This window comes from Leucoraja erinacea, chromosome 32 (genome assembly GCF_028641065.1).
Source record: "Leucoraja erinacea ecotype New England chromosome 32, Leri_hhj_1, whole genome shotgun sequence".
Lineage (NCBI taxonomy): Eukaryota > Metazoa > Chordata > Chondrichthyes > Rajiformes > Rajidae > Leucoraja > Leucoraja erinaceus.
The window spans coordinates 23,116,774-23,138,701 of record NC_073408.1 but is presented as its reverse complement, the minus strand read 5'-3'; the positions used below and the strand labels follow the sequence as shown (position 1 = coordinate 23,138,701).

General features: G+C 47.5%; 2 protein-coding genes across 3 annotated transcripts in view; one reads left to right on the top strand and one right to left on the bottom strand.

Moving 5' to 3' along the window:
• The window catches only part of kirrel3a (kirre like nephrin family adhesion molecule 3a), a 764,091-nt gene that overhangs the window by 472,402 nt on the left and 269,761 nt on the right, over positions 1 to 21,928 (bottom strand). The window lies entirely within an intron of this gene.
• Positions 20,379 to 21,077, top strand: LOC129712452 (centrin-2-like). The gene has a single exon (XM_055660894.1). The coding sequence runs from the start codon at positions 20,663 to 20,665 to the stop codon at positions 21,011 to 21,013; it is 351 nt and encodes a 116-aa protein (XP_055516869.1). The 5' UTR covers positions 20,379 to 20,662; the 3' UTR covers positions 21,014 to 21,077.

Here is a 21,928-nt window from a genome sequence, read left to right as displayed (position 1 = left end):
CCATGGCATCTCCAAAGATGCTATCTGACCCACTGAGTTACTCCAGCTTTTTGTATCTATCTTTAGCATTAGAAACAAGATCATAAGGCCTTGTGATAGGAGTAGAATTAGGCCATTCGACCTATCTGGTCTACTTCGCCATTCAGTCATGGCTGATCTATCTCTCCCTCCTAACCCCATTTCGTCTGCTTTCTCCCCATAACCCCTGACACCCGTACTAATCACGAATCTATCTTTCTGCCTTAAAAATATCCATTGACTTGGCCTCCACAGCCTTCTGTGGCAATGAATTCCATAGATTCACCACCCTCTGACTAAAGAAATTCCTCCTCATCTTCCAAACATAGCGTCCTTTAATTCTGATGCTATGACCTCTAGTCCTAGATTTTACCAATGGTGGAAACATCCTCTTCACATCCACTCTATCCAGGCCTTTCACTATTTAGTAAGTTTGGTATTCCATTAAGAAATGTTTAGTTTAGTTTAGTTTAGATTAGAGATACATCACAGAAACTGCCCCGTCGGGCCATGCCTACCAGCGATCCCAGCAAACATTACCCGACACACATTACGGTTAATTTACAATACTACTGAAGCCAATTAGCCTACAAACCTGAACGTCTTTGGAGTGTGGGAGGAAACCGGAGCACCCGAAGAAAACCCATGCAGGTCACGGGGAGAACGTGCAAACGCCGTACAGAGAGCACCCGTGGTCAGGAACTAACTCAGATCTCTAGCGAACTCTACTGCTGTGCCACCATGCCAACATCTGTTGGCTGAACTTAAAGTATTCACATCATCAGACCAGGTGAGATGCATCCTAATATTTTATGGGAAGCATCGAACTTTCTCTCCCCCAACAACAATCAGTCTGAAGAAGAATCTTGAACAGAAACATCACCTATCCATGTCTAATCAGAGATGTTGCCCGACCTGCTGAGTTACTCCAGCATTTTTGTTTTTGTTTGTAGACCAGCATCTGCTGTTCCGTCTGTCTAAATGATTACTGGTGTAATTTGTGCCACAAAAATTACTTGCGACATCATAATTGGTGTAGCTAATGGGCCTGTAAATTAAACAAGTGTTACTTACTGCAGCAAGAAGAATTTCATTGTTCCGTTGAGGGCACATATGACAATTAAACATGCTTGACACTTCAATTTACTTCTAGTTAAATTCATAACTATGTTTGTATCTCTCCAAAAATAACCAGTTAAATGCATTCAATATGCAATATGGTGGTGCCGGCAGCGATGGCAGCCTCGCCAACATCTGTCTGTCTTTTCATCTTTATTTGTTATTTTTAGTGTGTTTTAAAAGTTTGTGTTAATGTTCTCTGGTTTGTTTTATGTGAGGGGTGGGGGAGGGGGTCGGGGGAAACTTTTTTACGACATTTCTGGAGATGCGATTGTTTTCCGGATCGTATCTCCGGTCCCTCTGCGGCCTAACATCGTGGAGCTGGCGGCCTTGCTCGAGACTGGCTTTGAGCCCCACCGCGGGGTTGCAGACTTACCATCAGAGCCGATCCCTTGCCTGGGATCAACACTCCAACTGTGGCCTGCGGATTTCAACATCGAGGATCTCGCAGTCTCGGGTAGAGACCGATGTCGGGAAGCTCCAAGCTGTAGGAGGTTTGACCAGCCCCGACCCAGGGTCTGATCGCCCGGCGCGGGGAGCTGAGATCCCCCTGATGCGGGAGCTTGACCGCCGGATGCGGGAGCCAAGATCGTCCCGTCAACTGAAGGCTCGAGACCCCGACCGCGGGAGAACAAAGAAGGGAAGAGATTGAACTTTTTTTTCGCCTTCCATCACAATGAGGAATGTGGAGGAGTCACTGTGGTGGATGTTTATGTTAAACATTTATTTGGGTGTCTTGCTGCTCGTTATTTGTTTGGCTGTATGGAAAATCGGTCGCCACTCATGAGAACGAGAGCACGGACTGGATTTGGAAAATGGTGCCAAAACATGGCACCTCCTGCAGAGACACGCAAGGTGCTGGAGTAACTCAGTGGGACAGTCAGCATCTCTAGAGAGAAGGAATGGGTGGCGTTTCAGGTCAAGACCCATCTTCAGGCCTTTTGCATGTAAGCTTGGTAGACTATTTCTGTACACTTGTTAATCGAGGATGTGTTTAGTTTAGTTTAGTTTAGTTTAGAGATACAGCACGGAGACAGGCCCTTCAGCCCACAGAGACCGCACCGACCAGCGATTCCCGCACATTAGCACTACCCTGCACACACAATTTTAACATTTACCCCAAACCAATTAACCTACAAACCTGCACGTCTTTGGAATGTGGGAGAAAACCGATGATCTCGGAGAAAACCCACGCAAGTCACGGGGAGAACGTACAAACTCCGTACAGACAGCACCCGTAGTCAGAATCAAACCGTGGTCTCTGGCACTGTGTTTGGGTATGGGAATACTGTACAGGAATACTGTGTGTAAGCAAAATAATTTCACTGTGTATTTGCATACTCAACGATAAAAGCCCCATTGGACCACAAACCTCTGTCATCTATCAGCAAACCAGTTCTGAATGATTGCAAAGTGTTTCCTCTTCTTCACAGTCTCTTCCAACAGAAAAGAGGAAATTGCCATCCACTATCCACTTCTATTGGCCTTGTGCCAATGGAACTGAGTTTGAATGAGCTTGTTGACTGAGCAACAGATAATGTGGTCCCTGGGCAGAGAAAGAGGGTGAAAAATCAGCTGGGATCCCCCACAGTCACCGCTCTAATAAGCACCACAGCACAATTCCGCGCTGTTGAAATCAGAAGTGGAAACAGAGAATGTTTTGCAGCTGCTGAGTGCTCTGCAGCCGTTTCTGTTTTGGAAACTGTGGTAGGTGGTCAATTGGGCTCGCAGTTCTTGACTGATGCAGAAAGTGCGTGCGCACGTGAGGCCCCCACTCCCTGCACAACTAGTGTGCCGTGGCTGCAGCCTGTGCTAAAATCAGGGTGCACTGTGGTGTTACAAGAGATGTGTTTCAAAGTGAACTCCCACACCCCCAGCCTTCTTTATTGGAGGGGACTCGGCCAGTTGGATGGTGTCCACGCATATTACCTGTAATTAAGGAAGGAATAGCAGAGGCTGTTTCTTGCAGCGAGGTAGAAACAGACAAAGAATGCAAAATATCTCCAGTTCATAGGCCGCAACTTAATGTATTGCTGTGTTTTTACATTTGTATGCCATCTTCCCTTAGCTAACAATGATCTATTCAACATTTCCCTTCATCTTCGTCCCTTTTGATCGCTCATTTTGATTGCCTTGGGTGGAGCACCAAGGCACATTCCTTGTATGTGAATACTTGGCCAATAAACTTACTTACTTACTTACTTACTTGCATTTTCACACCTGACCCTTCCATATCTCTCGTTTCCCTCTCCCGTGGCTGAAGGAGGGGCTCAGCCCAAAACGTTGCCCATTCCTTCTCACCAGAGAAACTGCCTGTCCTGCTGAGTTACTCCAGCATTTTGTGCCCATCTTCTTTAAACACGGGTTTCGCACACGGTGTTGGAGGCAATAGGCCGGCACACTTAATGTCGGTGTTTGGAGAACAATAGCACCATCCTTCATCAAAGATGTGACCCAAGAATATCCAGAAACTAAAAAGAAATAAATCTGTCGGCAAGGATTCCAATATAGGTCACGCCAGAGAATTCTTATTGAATCCTTCTCACAGAGATAAGGGTAATGCAGTTGGAAGATTTCATCTGGATTTCTGAAATATGTTTGTAAAGGTACAACCCGGTGGACTAATGATCACAACACCAGAATCAGAGAACAGAGGTTGGCTGTAAAACGGAAAACACGGAGTGAGTGGTAAAGGTCGTCACTTGGATTGGCAGATACTGGGGTTTAGTGCTCCACAGACTTCAATACTGGACTCACTCCAGTTCCCATTCACTACTGAAGTCATTCCAGTTCCCATTTAATGCTGGATTCTACTCAATACTGGAGTTACCCGAGTTTCCCCCAATACTAGAGGCACTCCACTTCCCTTTCAATACTAGAGTCACACCGGTTTCCATTCAATTCTGGACTCAGTCCAGGTCCCAGGAGTTACTCCGTTTCCGCTCAATACTGCAGTTACTTTGGTTTCCCCCCAATACTGGTGTCACTCATGTTCACTTCAATACTTGAGTCACTCAGATTTGGCTCAATCGTGGAGTCAAAATAAGTGCCTGAATAGTGGAGAGGAGTCAATAAAAATGGGGTACAACAGTAGTGATCAATAGAAGTAAAATTGCTGGGTAGATGGTTATAAATGAGTTAAAACATGCTCCAGAAGGACTGTAATTAAAAATAGAGAGGCTTTGTTGAACCTGTATAGAACTCTGGTTGGACTCTTCAGTATGATGGTTCTCATCACATAATAAACAGCATCCAGAGATATTAAACAAACACAGAAGTTACATTTAACTGGATGAATTAAATATGCTGCAGCATTGTTTTCTGAAGAAGGAAAATGAAGTGTTTAATGATGTGGACGTGGAGAGGATGCTACCGGTAGTTGGGTGAGAATGTTAGCACAGACAGAAATAGAACAGAATCTTTTAGAGAGCTGAGAGAATTTTCCCAGAAGGTTACGATGTGGAACTTGCAACCAGTGGGAGAATGTCCAATGGCACTTAATTGTCACAGGTACCCAAGTACAGTGAGATTCTTCTCTTGCACACACTTCAGTACAAATCTAACTGTACACGAGCACAGTCATACTTAAACATAGAAACATAGAAAATAGGTGCAGGAGTAGGCCATTCAGCCCTTCGAGCCTGCACCTCCATTCAATGTGATCATGGCTGATCATCCAACTCAGTATCCTGTACCTGCCTTCTCTCCATACCCCCTGATCCATTTAGCCACAAGGGCCACATCTAATTCCCTCTTAAATATAGCCATTTAACTGGCCTCAACTACCTTCTGTGGCAGAGAATTCCACAGATTCACCACCCTTTGTGTAAAAAATGATTTTCTCATCTCTGGCCTAAATGATTTCCCCCTTATCCTTAAACTGTGACCCCTTGTTCTGGACTTCCCCAACATCGGGAACAATCTTCCTGCATCTAGCCTGTCCAACCCCTTAAGAATTTTGTACGTTTCTATAAGATCCCCCCTCAATCTTCTAAATTCTAGCGAGTACAAGCCGAGTCTATCCAGTCTTTCTTCATATGAAAGTCCTGCCAACCCAGGAATCAGTCTGGTGAACCTTCTCTGTACTCCCTCTATGGCAAGAGTGTCTTTCCTCAGATAAGGAGAAGAGTGACGGAATAGTAGACTTCACGGAGGCCGTACGCACGAGCTGATGCAATAATGTCCTCTCATATGTGTAGGAAGGAACTGCAGATGCATCTTCGGTTTACATCGAAGGTAGACACAAAATGCTGGAGTAATTGGCCTGTCCCACTTAGGCTATTTTTAGACGACTGCTGGTGACTGTCATAGTCGTTATGTCATTTGCGACTGTCATTTGTTGTGAAAGTTTAAAAAAAAATTCTATTTCAAATTTTATGTCAAAGGGGGGTCCAGTCGCTGGCGACTGGACCCCTGTTTGACATAAAATTTGAAATAGAATTTTTTCTTTACCTTAACAACAAAAAATACAAAGTCAGCACCGGCGACAAACTATGTCACCTGGCGACAATCTACGTTACCCTGGCGACAACTACCACAGCACCTACGTCAGGAGAAGTCAAGCTACGCTCATTGGCGTCAAACCCACTGTCGCCGACTGTCTCCGAAAATCCAGCGGCGACCAGAAAGACGCTACGACTCTTTGGGCGACTGAGGAGACTACTCACGGCCCATACAGGCGATACCCCATCGATTATGTGGTGACAGCCTAGTCGCCAGCAGTCACCTAGAAAATCGTCTAAGTGGGACAGCCCCATAACTCAGAGGGACAGGCTACATCTCTGGGTAGAAGGAATGGGTGACTTTTCGGGTCGAGACCCTCCTTCAGATTTGAGTCAGGGGAGAGGAAGACACAATATGGAACGGAGTCCACGCAGGTCATGGGGAGAACGTACAAACTCCGTACAGACAAGCACCCGTGGTCAGGATCGAACCCGGATCTCTGACGCTGTGAGGCAGCAACTCTACCGCTGCGACACTGTACCACAGGGTGAGGCATGAGGGCATGAGAGGGGAGAGGGGAGTTTGTGAGGTGATGCTCTCCCTCCACTGCTTCCACGATGCCTCCATGTGCAACCCAAAGCATGGACTCAGAGTCCTCAGTACCATCCCCAATACTCCTCCAGCTTGACTATAGAGTCCTTCAACATGGAAACAAGCCCTTCACCCCAACTCATTCATCCCAACTAAGCTAACCATCTAAGCTAGTTCCATTTGCCTGGTAGCCCTCTAAACCTTTCGATTGACGATCCCCAAACCTGTCTTCATCAAAAGGATGGCTGTGGAGAGAATCAAAGACTGACTCTCTGCACAAGTGTGTAGGATAGTGTTAATGGAACACTGGTCGGAGTAGACTCGATGAGCGAAGGGCCTGTTTCAACGCTGTATCTCTAAACTAAAGTGACAACTAAACTAAGCATGTGTCCACTCAATAGGTGTCCCCAGAGCAAGTGTCCCCTTGGTGAGTGTCCCCATGGTCTGCATCCCTACAATATGACCCCACAATAAGTGCCTCCACTGTAAATGCCTAGTAAATTCCCCGCAGCCAGTGTTCCCATAATTAATGTCCCCACAGTAAAAGCCCTGTCCCACTGTACGAGTTCATTCAAGAGTTCTCCCGAGTTTCCACTGATTCCAACTCGGAGATTTACGGTAATGACCGCTCGTAGGTACTCGGGGCTCTCGTGGACATTTTTCAACATGTTGAAAAATCTTCACGAGTCTTCCCGAGCTTACCGCGTTTCCCGAGTACCTGCCGTTAGCGTTACGAGCAGCTAAGAGACGTCCCTGAGCTCCGACGTACCCGCTACGTACATTCTACGTACTTCCACGAGTTCGATTTTTTTTTAAACTCAGGAGAGCTCTTAAATGAACTCGTACAGTGGGACAGGGCTTTAAAAATCCTCACAACAAGTACAGCCACTGCCAATGCCTTGATCACAAACAGCTCCATGTCATGCTGCCGGTAGTTCTTCCAAATGCAGATCCTGGTCATAGCAACGACAAAATCAATCATTCATTTAATCAACTGCATGTATATTCCACAGTTGACGTAGGATTTGAAACTGTCCTTAAATTATCACTCCTGCCCTCTGATTATTGGTCATGTAACAAGACTCTGCTTCACAACCATTCAATCAAAGCTGCACAGCATTCCATGGCCCTTCCATGGAGTAAATACACTGTACACTGTAAATGGCTCAATTGTAATCATGTATTGTCTTTCTGCTGACTGGTTAGTACGCAACAAAAGCTTTTCACTAAACTGAAACTCTCCTTGAACTTTTGTAAACCCACATCATTTCTCCCCAGGACGCTCCTTAGATAATAAGCTGCTTAAATAATACATTGTGAGCTGTAATAAATCTTATTTATTTGTTCTTGTGTGACATTCCAGATTGAGCCACAAAACATGGTCAGACGGTTGAGGTACAGGGGGCAACCCTGGATTGGAGGAGGACACAAAGTGCCGGAGTAACTCAATAACAGATGGGAAGAAACTGTACTGGAATCTGGAGCTGAGCGTTTTGAGAAGAGGAGAGGAGGAGAGAGAGAGAGGAGAGGAGAGGAGAGGAGAGGAGAGGAGAGGAGAGGAGAGGAGAGGAGAGGAGAGGGAGGAGAGGAGAGGAGAGGAGAGGAGAGGGGAGGAGAGGGGGGGAGAGGAGAGGAGAGGAGAGGAGAGGAGAGGCAGCTTTAAGGTGCAGTCCTGCTTCATAAGAGTCAGGTAGAGGTGTCAGTGGCGTTCTGAGGGAGGGCTTGATCTTTCCCACTGAGTCTCCGTATCACGTGCCAGCTGCCCAGCAATGCGTCTATTGCCGTAGATTCAAGAGTCAATGAATGATAAAACAGTCAATTTTACTTCGGAGTCACGTGAGTGACTACGTGATGAACCCCGCCAGGACGCATGCATGTCATATCACTACACGCATTGCAACGAGTCACAGCAGGGGGAACAACATTCCCCTTAGCGGCAGAATTTGAAAGCCGGGAACAGCAGGTAAAGAGACTCTGCGTTCTTTCCACTTACTTCACAGGTGGAGGCATGGACAGATCCACGCGAAACAAGAAGGCTGCGAAAAAGCTGGCGGGGGAGAACCGCGGAGTTGTGGGCAGCCAGCAGCAGCGGCCAACGGCACACCAATCTCCCGTAATGGGAACAGCTGTGCCCGACTTCGCTCCCACACCAGCCAAATCAACACCATGGCCGGGCGGTAAAGCGAAGCAAAAAACAGACAGAATCGTTGACTCCGATGAGTCCGACTTTGAACAGCCGCGAGCGGCCAGTGCCCGTGAGCATTGGGGCCGGTTGGAGTGGCTGGGGGAACAGAAGCAGCCGCGAGTGGCCTGTGCCCGAGAGCATAGGAGCCAGTTGGAGCGGCTGTTGGAGCAAATACTCCAAAGTGGCAGGCTCCGGGAGATGGAGACTAGTCACAGTGGGCAGCTAGTAAGTCCTACAGCAGTACCTCTTGTGGGGCTGCATAGTGTTTCTCCCTCATCAGAGGGGAGTACGGAAGTCAATTCTGGGCTGACCCTGAAGAGGGGTGTGCAGAACATACCCCATAGAGTGCATGGGGTGCAAGAAAACCTATTGGATATGGTGTCCCAGTTTATTCAACCCGACCAAACTGGTCAAAACCTGGACCCCAAAATAGCTGCAAGTATCGACTACATGTCATTCAACCAGCTACAAGGACAGGCATTATTGGACACCACAGCAAGACACTTACCACCAGGGAACTGCAAATCACTAAATGTTCCCAGTGTCAACCAGTGCATTTGGAAACATGTCGGGGCATCAATCAGAGCCAGGGACTTGAAAATACAAAAAGTTCTGAAAGTCCTAACAGCGGGAATTACGGCTTTCGCCTGCACATTGAACGAACAAGACATGACACAAGATCACCAAGATGCACTGGCTTTATTTTTCAACTCCCAATACGAGTTAAATAGTATTAGGAAGAGTGCCATCCAACCGGCTTTAGACTCCAACTTTGCAGGCCTGTGCAAACCTGGGACCTCCAAACCACCAATATTACTATTTGGAGGGGACTTATCCAAACAGGTAAAAGAACTTGACGAAGAGGCTAAAACCCTGGGGCTCATTAAAGCAGTGTCCAAATACGACTTCGGCCAGAAAAAGCACCCCTACGCACCCACCAGTCGGCCAAGACAAACTGGTGAAAGCTCGAAGGCCAGGAACACTCAACATCGGTCCTTTTTAGGCCATGGCCCAGACCGGCCTTCCTGGGGAATGCGCTAACCCTCAACACCGACCCAACTACAGATCCAGACACCGGCGCCTCAACGTCCACGGAGGATGCCGAAAAAGTAACAAACCTACCACTGGTAACCATGGAGGGAGGTGGGTCTGGTTCCTTACGAGTTGAAGGGAGCATGGAGGATGGTGGGAGATTACACTTCTATCTGGATGCATGGAATAAGTTAACTACCGGCACTTATATTTTAAGCAGTATCCAGGGTTATACCATAGAATTTATACAAAAACATAAGCTTCCAGTTCAGCATGTACTGAACCGAATGTTCGTGCTTACAGGCAAAGAAAAATCAAAAGCACACGCTGAACTACAGCGGCTTTATAAAAAAGGAGTAATTGAGAAAACCCAACACGAATCACAGGAATTCGTATCCAAAATCTTTATCAAAAACAAGAAAGATGGTGGTTGCCGCATCATCATCGATTTGACTAATTTGAATACTTTCGTACAATATATTAATTTCAAGATGGAAACCTTTGTTACTGCTAAGCAATTGATTTCCAAAGGTTACTACGTGGCAAGCATCGATTTAAAAGATGCTTACTATACAATACCCATAAGAGGTGACCACAGATGTTATTTAAAATTCAACTGGATGGGTCAGCTCTGACAGTACAGGGCACTACCTTATGGTCTAACATCAGCCCCCAGGCTGTTCACTAAAAATTTGAAACCAGCCCAAGCATTTCTACGGAAACAAAAACACATGGTAATGGCATATCTAGATGACATACTTATTGTGGGCAAAACTTTGGAATTGGCTAAACAAGCGGTAATAGCCACAAAACAAATATTTGAAAAACTGGGGTTTATCATCCATCCAGTTAAATCTAAATTAACGCCTTCAACCACAGTGGATGATCTGGGGTTCACCATTAACTCAATTCACATGTCAGTGACTTTGCCGAAAGAAAAGGTTACAGCCTTAATAGAGGCTTGCAGCATAATAATTGACATCACTAAACCATCCATCAGACTGGTAGCAAGATTAATTGGCAAAATAGTGGCTGCATTTCCAGCCACACAATTCGGACCTTTACATTATCGATATTTACAGAGGGCGAAAATAAGAGCACTCAAAATTAATGGTGGTCATTTTGACAGACCAATGAAGCTACCAACAGAAGCCATAATTGAACTAAAATGGTGGGAAGATAACATTAGGCATTGTTCCAATCCAATCATTATCAGCAACCCGTCTATGGTACTACAAACTGATGCCAGTGCACTTGGTTGGGGTGCTACCAATTCCATCTCCAGCTGTGGAGGGAGATGGAATGCACAGGAGGCATCATTATTACAAACACTGGGCATAAACTACCTGGAGATGTTAAGTGCATCCCATGGCCTTAAGTCATATTGTTCTGGGTTATATCACCAGCATGTTAGACTACAAATTGACAACACCACCGTGGTAGCATATATCAACCATATGGGTGGAAACAAATCGACATCATGTGACAATCTGGCCAACACAATTTGGCAATGGTGTATCCAGAGAGATATTTGTATATCAGCTACCTACTTACCAGGTAAACTAAATTTAGTGGCAGACACCAGGTCACGCAAATTCAATGAAAACACTGAATGGATGTTGGATAAAAATGTATTTGCTGAAATTACAGCATGGCATGGAACACCAGATATCGATCTATTCGCATCCAGGCTCAATCACCAGTTATCGAATTATGTTTCATGGGAACCAGACCCTGGGGCAGCGGCAACAGATGGATTTTTGCTGCATTGGGGGAAATTGTTTATTTATGCATTCCCTCCTTTCTGCCTCATCAGTCGGGTATTAAGGAAAATAGAGCAAGACTCTGGTATTTTGATAGTACCCGATTGGCATACTCAACCATGGTTCCCGGTGATACTCGACATGGTATTAGAACCATGCATCACCATCCATCATAGACCTAATTTAGTGGTCCATCCCGTAACAAGGGAAAGTCACCCATGTCATAATTATACAAACCTATTAATTTGTAGAGTTTGAAAGCACGTCTACTACACCTGGGACTGACGGACCGAACAGTGGATATTATTTCAGCGGCCCACAGACAGTCCACCAAAAAACAGTACTTGGTGTACATCAGGAAATGGGAAATGTACTGTCACAACAATAATATCACCCACAATCTATGAACATCCCGTCTGTTCTGGAATTCCTGGCAAGCCTCCATTACGATGAGGGACTCAGTTATAGTGCCATCAACTGCGCCAGAAGTGCTCTGTCAACATACCTGTGACAAGGAACAGAGCGGCATTCTGCTGGAACACACCCCCTGGTAATCAAACTCATGAGGGGCATTTTTAATGTTAATCCCCCAAGAACCAGGTACTCCCAAATATGTGATGTGAGCATTGTACTGACCATGTTAAGAAACTGGTCTCCGCCTACAGCTCTGTCCCTACAGAAACTGACTATGAAAACAGTCATGCTGATGGCCTTGGTCACGGCACAAAGGGTCCAGTCGCTACAGAAACTAAGGCTGGACAACATGACTATTTCATCTGGAAATTTAACTTTTCACATGAAGGAATTAGTCAAACAGAACAGACAGGGGTCAGCAGGCCTAAAAACAGAATTCAGAGCCTACCCGACAGATGATCGTCTCTATTGTAACACACTTACTATTATATATGGAGTATACTAAGATCATCAGAGGGAAAGAAATGGCACTTTTAATCAGCTACAAACAGCCACACAAAAAAGTGACAGTCCAGACCATCTCGAGATGGCTAAAACAGGTCCCAATAAAGGCTGCAGTAGACACTAACATTTTTAAATCTCACTCCACCAGGGCTGCAGCTACATCGGCAGCTATGAAGTTGGATGTTTGTATGGACCAAATCCTCAAGACAGCAGGATGGTCAACGGAGAAAACTTTCTAACGATTTTATAACAAACCAGTTATTGCACCTGGAACATTTGCAGAAACAATTTTAAGTTCTGTAATATGATTTTACCCCATAAATAGGGACTATAATTTGGTGTTAATAAATTTATCGTTGGTTTTCAATATCGTATTGATATCTAATGATGTTAACACTATTCTCCCCATATTCAAGGCTGATGTGATGCATGGACTCGTTTCCACGGCATGAAATCACAGAGCTTTAAAATCTTCACGTAGTCACTCACGTGACTCCGAAGTAAAACAGTAAGATTAAACGAGAACTTACCAGTTTGAAGTTTGATCGTTATTTTATGAGGAGTAGCGTTGAGGGATTACGTGCCCTCCGCTCCCACCCTTGATCATATACTCAACTGGTATCTCTTCTCTAATCTTACTATGTTTAGTCATTACAGTTATCTGTGATTTCACACCGCTGCTTTGAAGAATGACATGCATGCGTCCTGGTAGGGTTCTTCACGTATTCCCTCAACGTTACTCCTCATAAAATAACGATCAAACTTCAAACTGGTAAGTTCTCGTTTAATCGTACTATTATCAGTTGGACTTGATAACCAGACCATCTATCCCATGCAAACCAATGTCTTTCACCACAACCAAAAACAAAGTATTTAGGAAAGATAGACACAAAGTACTGGAGTAAAGGGCCTGTCCCACTTACGTGTCCTTGGCTCACTAATTACGTGACCTCGTGGTCGCATTGAGCCACGACAGTCCCGCGAAGGTCTCGCGCGACTTCATTAGGCCGCACAGCCGTCTGGAGCAGTGATGTCATTTGAAGATTGACACAAGATGCTGGAGTTACTCAGCAGGACCCGCAGCATCTCTGAAGAGAAGCAATGGGTGATATTTCAAGTCGAGGCCCTTCTTCAGTTTGAAACGATTTCGGAGCCCCGAGCGAGGTCGCGCACAACTACATACCCCTCAGCACTTCTCAGTGGGACCGGCCCCACGCGGTCATACGATGCCCGTGCACCTCAACGCGACCACGAGGTTGCGTAATTTGCGTGCCAAAGACACGTAAGTGGGGCAGGCCCTTAACTCAGCAAGTCAGGCAGCATCTCTGGAGAAAGTGGATTGGTGACATTTCAGGTTGGGACCCTCCATCAGATTTCTACAGGATCAAAAGTTACTCCAGCACTTTTTGTCTATCTTTGGTGTAGATCAGCATCAGCAGTTTTTTGCTTCCACGTTTTCTCCAACGTCAGGCAGTTTGTGATCTGGATTGTACAGTGTGTGGATTAGCGGGGAGGATAACACTGTACCCTGGCTACAAGAAATGACAGAGAATTGTTGACGCAGCCTAGACCGTCACACAAACCAACCTCCCTTCCATTGACTCAATTTACACCTCACGCTGCCTCGGCAAGGCCAGCAGCATAATCAAGGACAAGTCACACCCTGGCCACTCCCTCTTCTCCCCTCTCCCATCGGGGAAGAGTTACAGAAGTGTGAAAGCGCACACCTCCAGATCCTGGGGCAGTTTCTTCCCAGCTGTTATCAGGCAACTGAATCATCCTCCCACAACCACTAAAAAGCAGGCTATCATGTGTAATTAACTCCACGCTTGCGGTAGTTACAACATTCAGCTGATTTACTGCCTTGCCCAAGGATACGACAGCGAAATCACTTCAAAAGACATCATTATTGTTAAAGAGCTTTGGGGTTTTCTGTGGCTGAGACACTTCAGAAATCCAAGTTCTTTTAACTTAGTTCATATTAGAGTGAATCAGACGAGATTGCCACGTCACCTGCAAGGCCCTGGTCTCAGCTGCCAGGACATCAATGATGGTTGCTTCCAATTAAAACAAAAGCAGCAATAAGACGGACTTAAGCACAAGTATGCCTCGATCCAAACCAAACCCTGTGAAAACAAACTCCTTTGCAGGTTGAACCACTCTGCTTGAGAATACGAGGGTTACACGTGGCTACAGCTGTCAAGGCCAGTGTTGTTGGCAGCAGTGGAGAGCTGGTAGCCGCAGACGAGAGTCAAAGATCATCCGTTTCCAGACTGTGGTGCCCATCAGAGGCTGCCGTGGTTGACAGAGTTGCTGAAGGCACTCCACTAATCCGAAACTTGAAACAATTCCAATTACTGCAAAGAAAGTTCCTCTTGCAGCCGCGGGCTCCACCTTGTTGCAGCCCAGATCAGGAACCTGCCTGACAACTGCTGCCTCTCAGCCCCCCCTCTCACCGCTGGGCTGCACAGAAAATAATGCGATTGCTTTGCCGAACACTACCAGCAAGCAGTGAGAGGAACAAGCAGTACATCTGATGAGTGGCTGGAAGGGGCTGCCGCTCTGAACTGCGACAACTCTCCTTTCAGCAGGCAAGGCTGACAATTCCGCCGGCCTACGCGCGACCCCCGGTTGCCAAACACTTTAACTCCCCCTCCCATTCCCACGCTGACCTATCTGTCCCGGCCATCCTCCACAGTCAGAAGTAGATTGGAGGATCAGCCTCAATTCAATTCAATTCAACTCTGTTGTCATTGCACAGATACAAGTATAGGTACGATGAAATGCAGTTTAGCGTCTGGTCATAGTCATAGTGCAAGATAGTAGAAGTAGGAAATAAAAATACAGAAGAAGCATACAATAGAGTAAAAGAGTACTGGTTAACAATGTGTGGAATTAGAAAAAAACTGGTACATAGGCAAACTATATACAAATGGGAGAGACTGAAGATATCTAGCGACGGGACTCCGAGTTCAGCAGTGTAATAGTGTTATTATTTTCCTTGAGCAGCTTACACATCAGCGGTATGAATATTGACTTCTCTAACTTCAAGTAAGCCTTGCACCCCCTCTCTCCATCCCACCCCCACACATGTATTCCTACTCGCTTCACTGTCCTCCTATTTAGTTCTTCTGTCTGTAATCCTCGTTATCACGTATCCAACATCCAACAATCACCTCCATTTCAATGATTACCGTTGCTTTTTGCATCGTTCCCTTCATTTCTCCTGAATACCATCTACATCCCAGGTACCCTCTCCCCTGAATCTCACAGAAGAAGGGTCTGAATCTCACAGAAGAAGGGTCTGGAACTGAAACACCACCCCAGTCCACGCTCCAAAGATGCTGCCTGACCTGCTGAGTTTAGTTTAGTTTAGTTTAGAGATGCAGCGCGGAAACTGGCGCTTCGGCCCAAGTCCGCACCGACCGCCAATCCCCACACATTAATGTTATCCGACACACACTAGGGACAATTTTACACTTGTACCAATCCAATTAACCTACAAACCTGTACGTCTTTGGAGTGTGGGAGGAAACCGAAGATCTCGGAGGGAAAACCCACGCGGGTCACGGGGAGAATGTGCAAACTCAGCACAGACAGCACCCGTAGTCGGGATTGATCCCGGGTCTCTTGCGCTGTAAGCGCTGTAAGGCAGCAACTCAACCACTGCGTCACCGTGCTGCCCTAGTCGTCGTAGTTACAAGGGCCTGTCCCACTTATGCGACTCTTTAGACTTCCAGGGACTAGTTTTAATGGAATTCACCTACGACACCTGGCGACAACCTACGACAGCACCTACGTCATCCTATGACAGTAAAATTTGTCGCCACTGTCGCCGAGAATTTTTCAACATGTTGAAAAATTTGCGACAGTCGCCCAAAAAATCGCCTAAGTGGGACAGGCCCTTTAGTTACTCAAGCTTTTCATGTCTGTTGCCAGGAATTCCTTGTCTGGCTGCAGGAAGGCAATGCACCTCTCCTGAGCAAAGGGGAGCATCAATAGCATTGAAAAAATAAAGTGCTGTGGGAAACCACTGAATCTGTACTAGGCTGCACGTGTAGCCCCCCCCCCCCCCCCCCCCCCCCCCCCTCGGTCATGACTGACCATGGGTGATGCATCCTAGTTTGCAGGTGATGTGTGGTCGGATGCAAGCCTGGGCGATGTCATATGGAGGACAGGCTGTTGCCCATGCAGCACGTCCACCCTCTCCATGTCGCTGATCGATGCAAAGGAACAGCAGGGCCGTTACAGTTTGGCACCAGCGCCATCGCAGGAGCTTCCAGAGCGAGGTTGGAGACAACGACAAACTGCATTAGGGGCTCTGACTCCGGATTTTCTTGACGTTTACTCCAGGAGTTTACTTCCATGACTGGATATGGCCACAAGGCAGTGGAGGTTTTAAATCAGAGCACTCCCTCTCAGAGATGGACCGCCTTCCCAGGCTGACGAGCCCCATCTACCTGAGACTCGTGGGTGCGGGAGCGTCTACCTTCCTGTGCAGGTCTATCACACCTGCCCACCTTACCGCGGCGCAGGCAAATCAAAGCCGATAATTGAAAATTAAACTGTTCATTGCTAGAGACATTTTCCCCCACAGTGATGGATCTAGGAGGCCACTGGTGGGGTCCCCTTTACGCAGGGATTCTGCCACCCTACATCTAGGGTGGAGGGTATTGCACCGAGGTGTTCCCTGCAACCTGTTTCTCTTGCGGTTCACAGACTCGCCAGCCGCCTGCCACTGTTGTGGGCTGGAAGAGTCAGTGCACCACGTGTACATGGAGTGTGTGAGGCTTCCTTGAGGAGCTTAATCACTTCTATGGCCGCTTCGACAGGGACAATCTAGAGACAGCCATCAAGGCTGTGCTACCTGCCGATCACCAACCCCTCACACTCACCCCCTACGACGTGTACGTGGCACTGAGTAGGACTAATGCACGTAAGGCTGCTGGCCCTGACGGCATCCCCGGGCGCGTGCTCAGGGCCTGTGCTGCGCAGCTGACAGACGTCTGGACTGACATCTTCAACCTGTCACTTACCCAAGCCAGTTGTCCCCACGTGCCTTAAAACCACCTCCATCGTGCCAGTGCCAAAACACTCTACTGCGGCGAGCCTCGACGACTTCCGCCCAGTTGCACTTACCCCCATCATCACCAAGTGCTTCGAGAGGCTGGTCCTGGCACACCTCAAAAGCTGCCTACCCCCCACACTGGATCCCTATCAGTTTGCCTACCGCAAGAACAGGAGTACGGAGGATGCCATCTCTCAACGGCACTTCACTCCGCCCTCTCCCACGTCGACAACAGAGACACTTACGTAAGAATGCTGTTCATCGATTACAGCTCAGCATTCAACACCGTTATACCATCTAAACTGATCACCAAACTCGGTAACCTGGGCATCGACCCCTCCCTCTGCAACTGGATACTGGACTTTCTAACCAACAGACCACAGTCTGTTAGGTTAGACAAGCACACCTCTTCAACCCTCACCCTGAACACCGGCGTTCCACAGGGCTGTGTGCTGAGCCCCCTCCTCTACTCCCTCTTCACCTATGACTGCACACCTGTACATGGTACTAACACCATCATCAACTATGCAGATGATACAACGCTGATTGGCCTCATCAGCGACAATGATGAGTCGGCCTACAGGGAGGAGGTCCAGCACTTAGCAGCATGGTGCGCTGACAACAACCTGGCCCTTAACTCCAAGAAGACCAAGGAGCTCATTGTAGACTTCAGGAAGTCCAGGGGCGGCACGCACACCCCCATCCACATTAACGGGACGGAGGTGGAACGTGTTTCTAGCTTCAGGTTCCTGGGTGTTAACATCTCCGATGACCTCTCTTGGACCCACAATACCTCAACTCTGATCAAGAAGGCTCACCAGCGTCTCTTCTTCCTGAGGAGACTGAAGAAGGTCCATCTGTCTCCTCAGATCCTGGTGAACTTCTACCGCTGCACCATCGAGAGCATCCTTACAAACTGTATCACAGTATGGTATGGCAACTGCTCTGTCTCCGACTGGAAGACATTGCAGAGGATGGTGAAAATTGCCCAATGCATCACCGGTTCCTCGCTCCCCTCCATTGAGTCTGTCCAAAGCAAGCGTTGTCTGCGGAGGGCGCTCAGCATCGCCAAGGACTGCTCTCACCCCAACCACGGACTGTTTACCCGCATATGTTCAAATCATATGCTATGTCGCTCTTCCAGGGAGATGCTAAATGCATTTCGTTGTCTCTGTACTGTACACTGACAATGACAATTAAAGTTGAATCTGAATCTGAATCTGAATCTGAAGCTGCAGCCACTGTTTGAATACCTAAAGGGGCTGCTCCTTGCCTTCTGGCTGCATTTTTCACCCACCATCCTCATCTTTGGACACCCTGTGCGTAGGGGAGAGGGTAGGGCTGAAGATGTCCTGGTTGGGTTACTCCTGGGCCTGGCCAAGCTGGCCCTACGCCAGTCAAGGCGCCAGGCGGTGGAGGGCTGTACCCATGCCAGCTGCCTGCCCCTTTTCCGGGGATACGTCCGTGCCCGGGTGGGGTTAGAAAGGGAATATGCCCTGTCCACGGGCACCCTGAGGGAGTTCTGGGACCGCTGGGCACCGCAGGGTGGTGAATGTATCCTCAATAAGGATTGTAACATAGTTGTATAGTAGTTTATTGTGGATATATGTTTGTATTGTATGATGGTGCTGGGTTCTGGCTTGTTTTATTGTAGTGTCAATATTATTTTTTAATAATTAAATACATTTTTTGATTTTAAAAAACAGTGATGGGTCAATGAACTGAAATATTTGGCTACTGGCAGGGCAGGGGGGAAGGAAGTGGAGGAGAAGAAGTCCAAAGATGCTGGGTACGGGATGGTAGCTCGAAGGATCGCCAGGAGGAATGAAGTCCGCAGCTTCTTTGGCGATGAGCTGCCACTGCTCATGTGGTTGCAGAAGGCAAGAGCTTCATCTGGGCTGTTTACCTTCCCCTCTCGACAGCTGCAGAATGGATGAATGGGAGTGCAGCTTAATGAGGCATCCGCTTGCGTTGACATCGCCCATCTGCTGCCCGTCTCCTTGCCATCGTCCGTCAGCCTGTGCTGGCTGTGGCCGAACAAGAATAGAGGCAGAAGCCCCGGCTGCCAGCTCCAGCCACAGTGGCAGCGCAGGCCCAGGCGTGGCATCAACATCAGGCTCTCCAGCAGTGCAGCCGAGCATGCTTCTGAACCTTCCCGGAACCTCTCTCCCCCACCCCCTCTGTCCCTCCCCCCCTGCCCTCCCCCCCCCTCTCCTTTCACCACCCCCACCCTAGTTGGCCTACTCATTTCACTGTTATCAGACCCGTTTGAAAAAAGGTCTCAACCCGAAACGTCACCCCAGAGATGCTGCCTGCGCCGCTGAGTTACTCCTGCACTTTGTGTCTATCTCCATTTCCATTTCTTCCCCAGGCAACAATGGGCCATTGTGGGCTCCGCCCTTCCTTGGTCATCTGTTGCCGGCCCTGCTTTGTTCAGGCCTTTGTCTACCTCCAGTTTCCTCCCCTTAACTTTCACTCTGGAGAAGGGCTTCGACCCGAAACGTCACCCATTCTTTTTCACCAGATATGCTGCCTGTCCCGCTGAGTTACTTCAGCACTTTGTGTCTATCTTCCCAGAGCAAGGCTGAACAATGCATGTGAGACTACAGCAACAAGGAACTGCAGATGCAGGTTTACACACAAGGACTCAGAGGGTCAGGCAGTATATCTCTGGAATAAATGGATTGGTGACATTTCGGGTCAGGATCCTTCTTCAGACTTCTTTGGAAATGCAGACTTGGGGTCTCGTATCAGAGGAAGGATGTGCTGGCGTTGGAGAGGCTGCAGACGAGGTTGGTCCCGGGGATGAGTGGGTTGTGCACGATGAGCGTTTGACGGCACTGGGCCTGTACTCGCTGGTGCTCAGAAGGCTGAGGGGGAGAACCCCTTTGAAACTTAAGGGCCTGTCCTACTTACGTGTCCATGGCAACACAAATTACGCAACCTCGTCATCACATTGAGGCGCATGGGCATTGTATGGCCGTGCGGGGCCGGTCCCACTGAGAAGCGCGGAGGGGTATGTAGTGCGAGATATCGTGTGGCACTCCGAAATTTTGTCGTGAACAATATCTTCGCGCGCCAACGACCTGTCGCATAACTGACGGCCAAAGTGGAACAGGCGCAAGGCCCTGGCGTGATGCAACGTCTCACATCCAAAAGCAGCAGAAGCAGACAAACGATCGCCGAACTCGGCCTGGGGCTCACGACCGTTGCGGTCCAGATCCGCCCCCAATCCTACTCCCAGAGCGGGGCCAAGAGTTTGTTTACCTTCGACAGCGGCGGCTGCTGGGCGCTGTCTGACTGTCTGTCCGCCCGCCTACCTACCTCGAGTAGTTTATATAATTGCACGGCTTTTGAGCAATGGCTACCAGCTTTAGGAAAGCTACTGTAGGATCTTCACAGCGCAAAAAATCTGGGCCAAAACCGGATCTCACAGAAGAACAAAAGCAAGAAATCAGAGAAGCTTTTGATTTGTTTGATACTGATGGCACAGGAACTATTGATGTAAAATAAATCAAGGTTGCCATGCGAGCCTTAGGGTTTGAACCGAAAAAAGAAGAAATTAGAAAGATGATTTCAGACATTGATAAGGAAGGATCTGGTACCATCGATTTCAATGACTTCTTAGCTATGATGACTCAGAAAATGAGTGAGAAAGACTCCAAAGAAGAAATTTTGAAAGCCTTCTGGCTGTTTGATGATGATGGAACAGGCAAGATATCATTCAAAAACCTGAAAAGGGTTGCTAAAGAACTAGGAGAAAATCTGACCGATGAGGAATTGCAGGAAATGATAGATGAAGCTGATCGGGATGGCGATGGTGAGATCAATGAACAGGAATTTTTGCGGATTATGGAAAAAACAAGTCTTTATTAATATTTTTGGTATTGTGCCACTGTCCTTAACCAGCACTAGTTGTAACTTGTTTGTATTTAAGTAGTAAAGAATGAAGAAAAGCCATTGAGATATGAAAAAAAAAAAAAAAAAAAAGAGCGGGGGCAAGAAAATTGAAGATAGACACAAAATGCTGGAGTAACTCAGCGGGACCGGCAGCATTTCTGGAGAAAAGCAATGGGTGACGTTTCGGGTCAAGACCCTTCTTTCAGATTGAAGAAGAGTCTCGACATGAAACATCATCCATTCCTTCTCTCCAGAGATGCTGCCGGTCCCGCTGAGTTACTCCAGCATTTTGTGTCTATCTTCAAATGATGTCACGCACTCCAGACGGCTTTGTGTGCGCATGAAATTGCGCGCGACCTTCGCGGGACCATCGTGCCTCAATGCGACCACGAGGTTGCATAATTAGCGTGCCAAGGACACGTAAGTGGGCTTTACTGAATAGTGAAAGGCCTGGATAGAGTGGATGTGGAGAAGAAGATTCCCCTAGTGGGAGAGACTAAGGCCAGAGGGCACAACCTCAGAATAAAAGGATGAACCGTTAGAAAGGAGATGAGGAGGAATTTATTTAGTCAGAGGGTGGTGAATCTGTGGAATTCATTGCCACTGACAGCTGTGGAAGCCAAGTCAATGGATATTTTTAAGGCAGAGATTGACAGATTCTTGATTAGGATAGATCAGCCATGATTGAATGGCAGTGTAGCTCCTATGAGTTAGGAACATATGAAACGTCGCCTAGTCATATCCTCCAGAGACGCTGAAGAAAGATTTCGGCCCGAAACGTTGCCTATTTCTTTCATTCCATCGATGCTGCTGCACCCGCTGAGTTTCTCCAGCATTTTTGTGTATCTCCAGAGATGCTGCCTGGCCCGCTGAATTAAAGGCCATTCTCAT

Excerpts from the sequence above, each read along its gene's own strand:
- LOC129712452 (XM_055660894.1), top strand. The coding sequence starts at position 20,663 with ATGCGAGCCTTAGGGTTTGAACCGAAAAAAGAAGAAATTAGAAAGATG.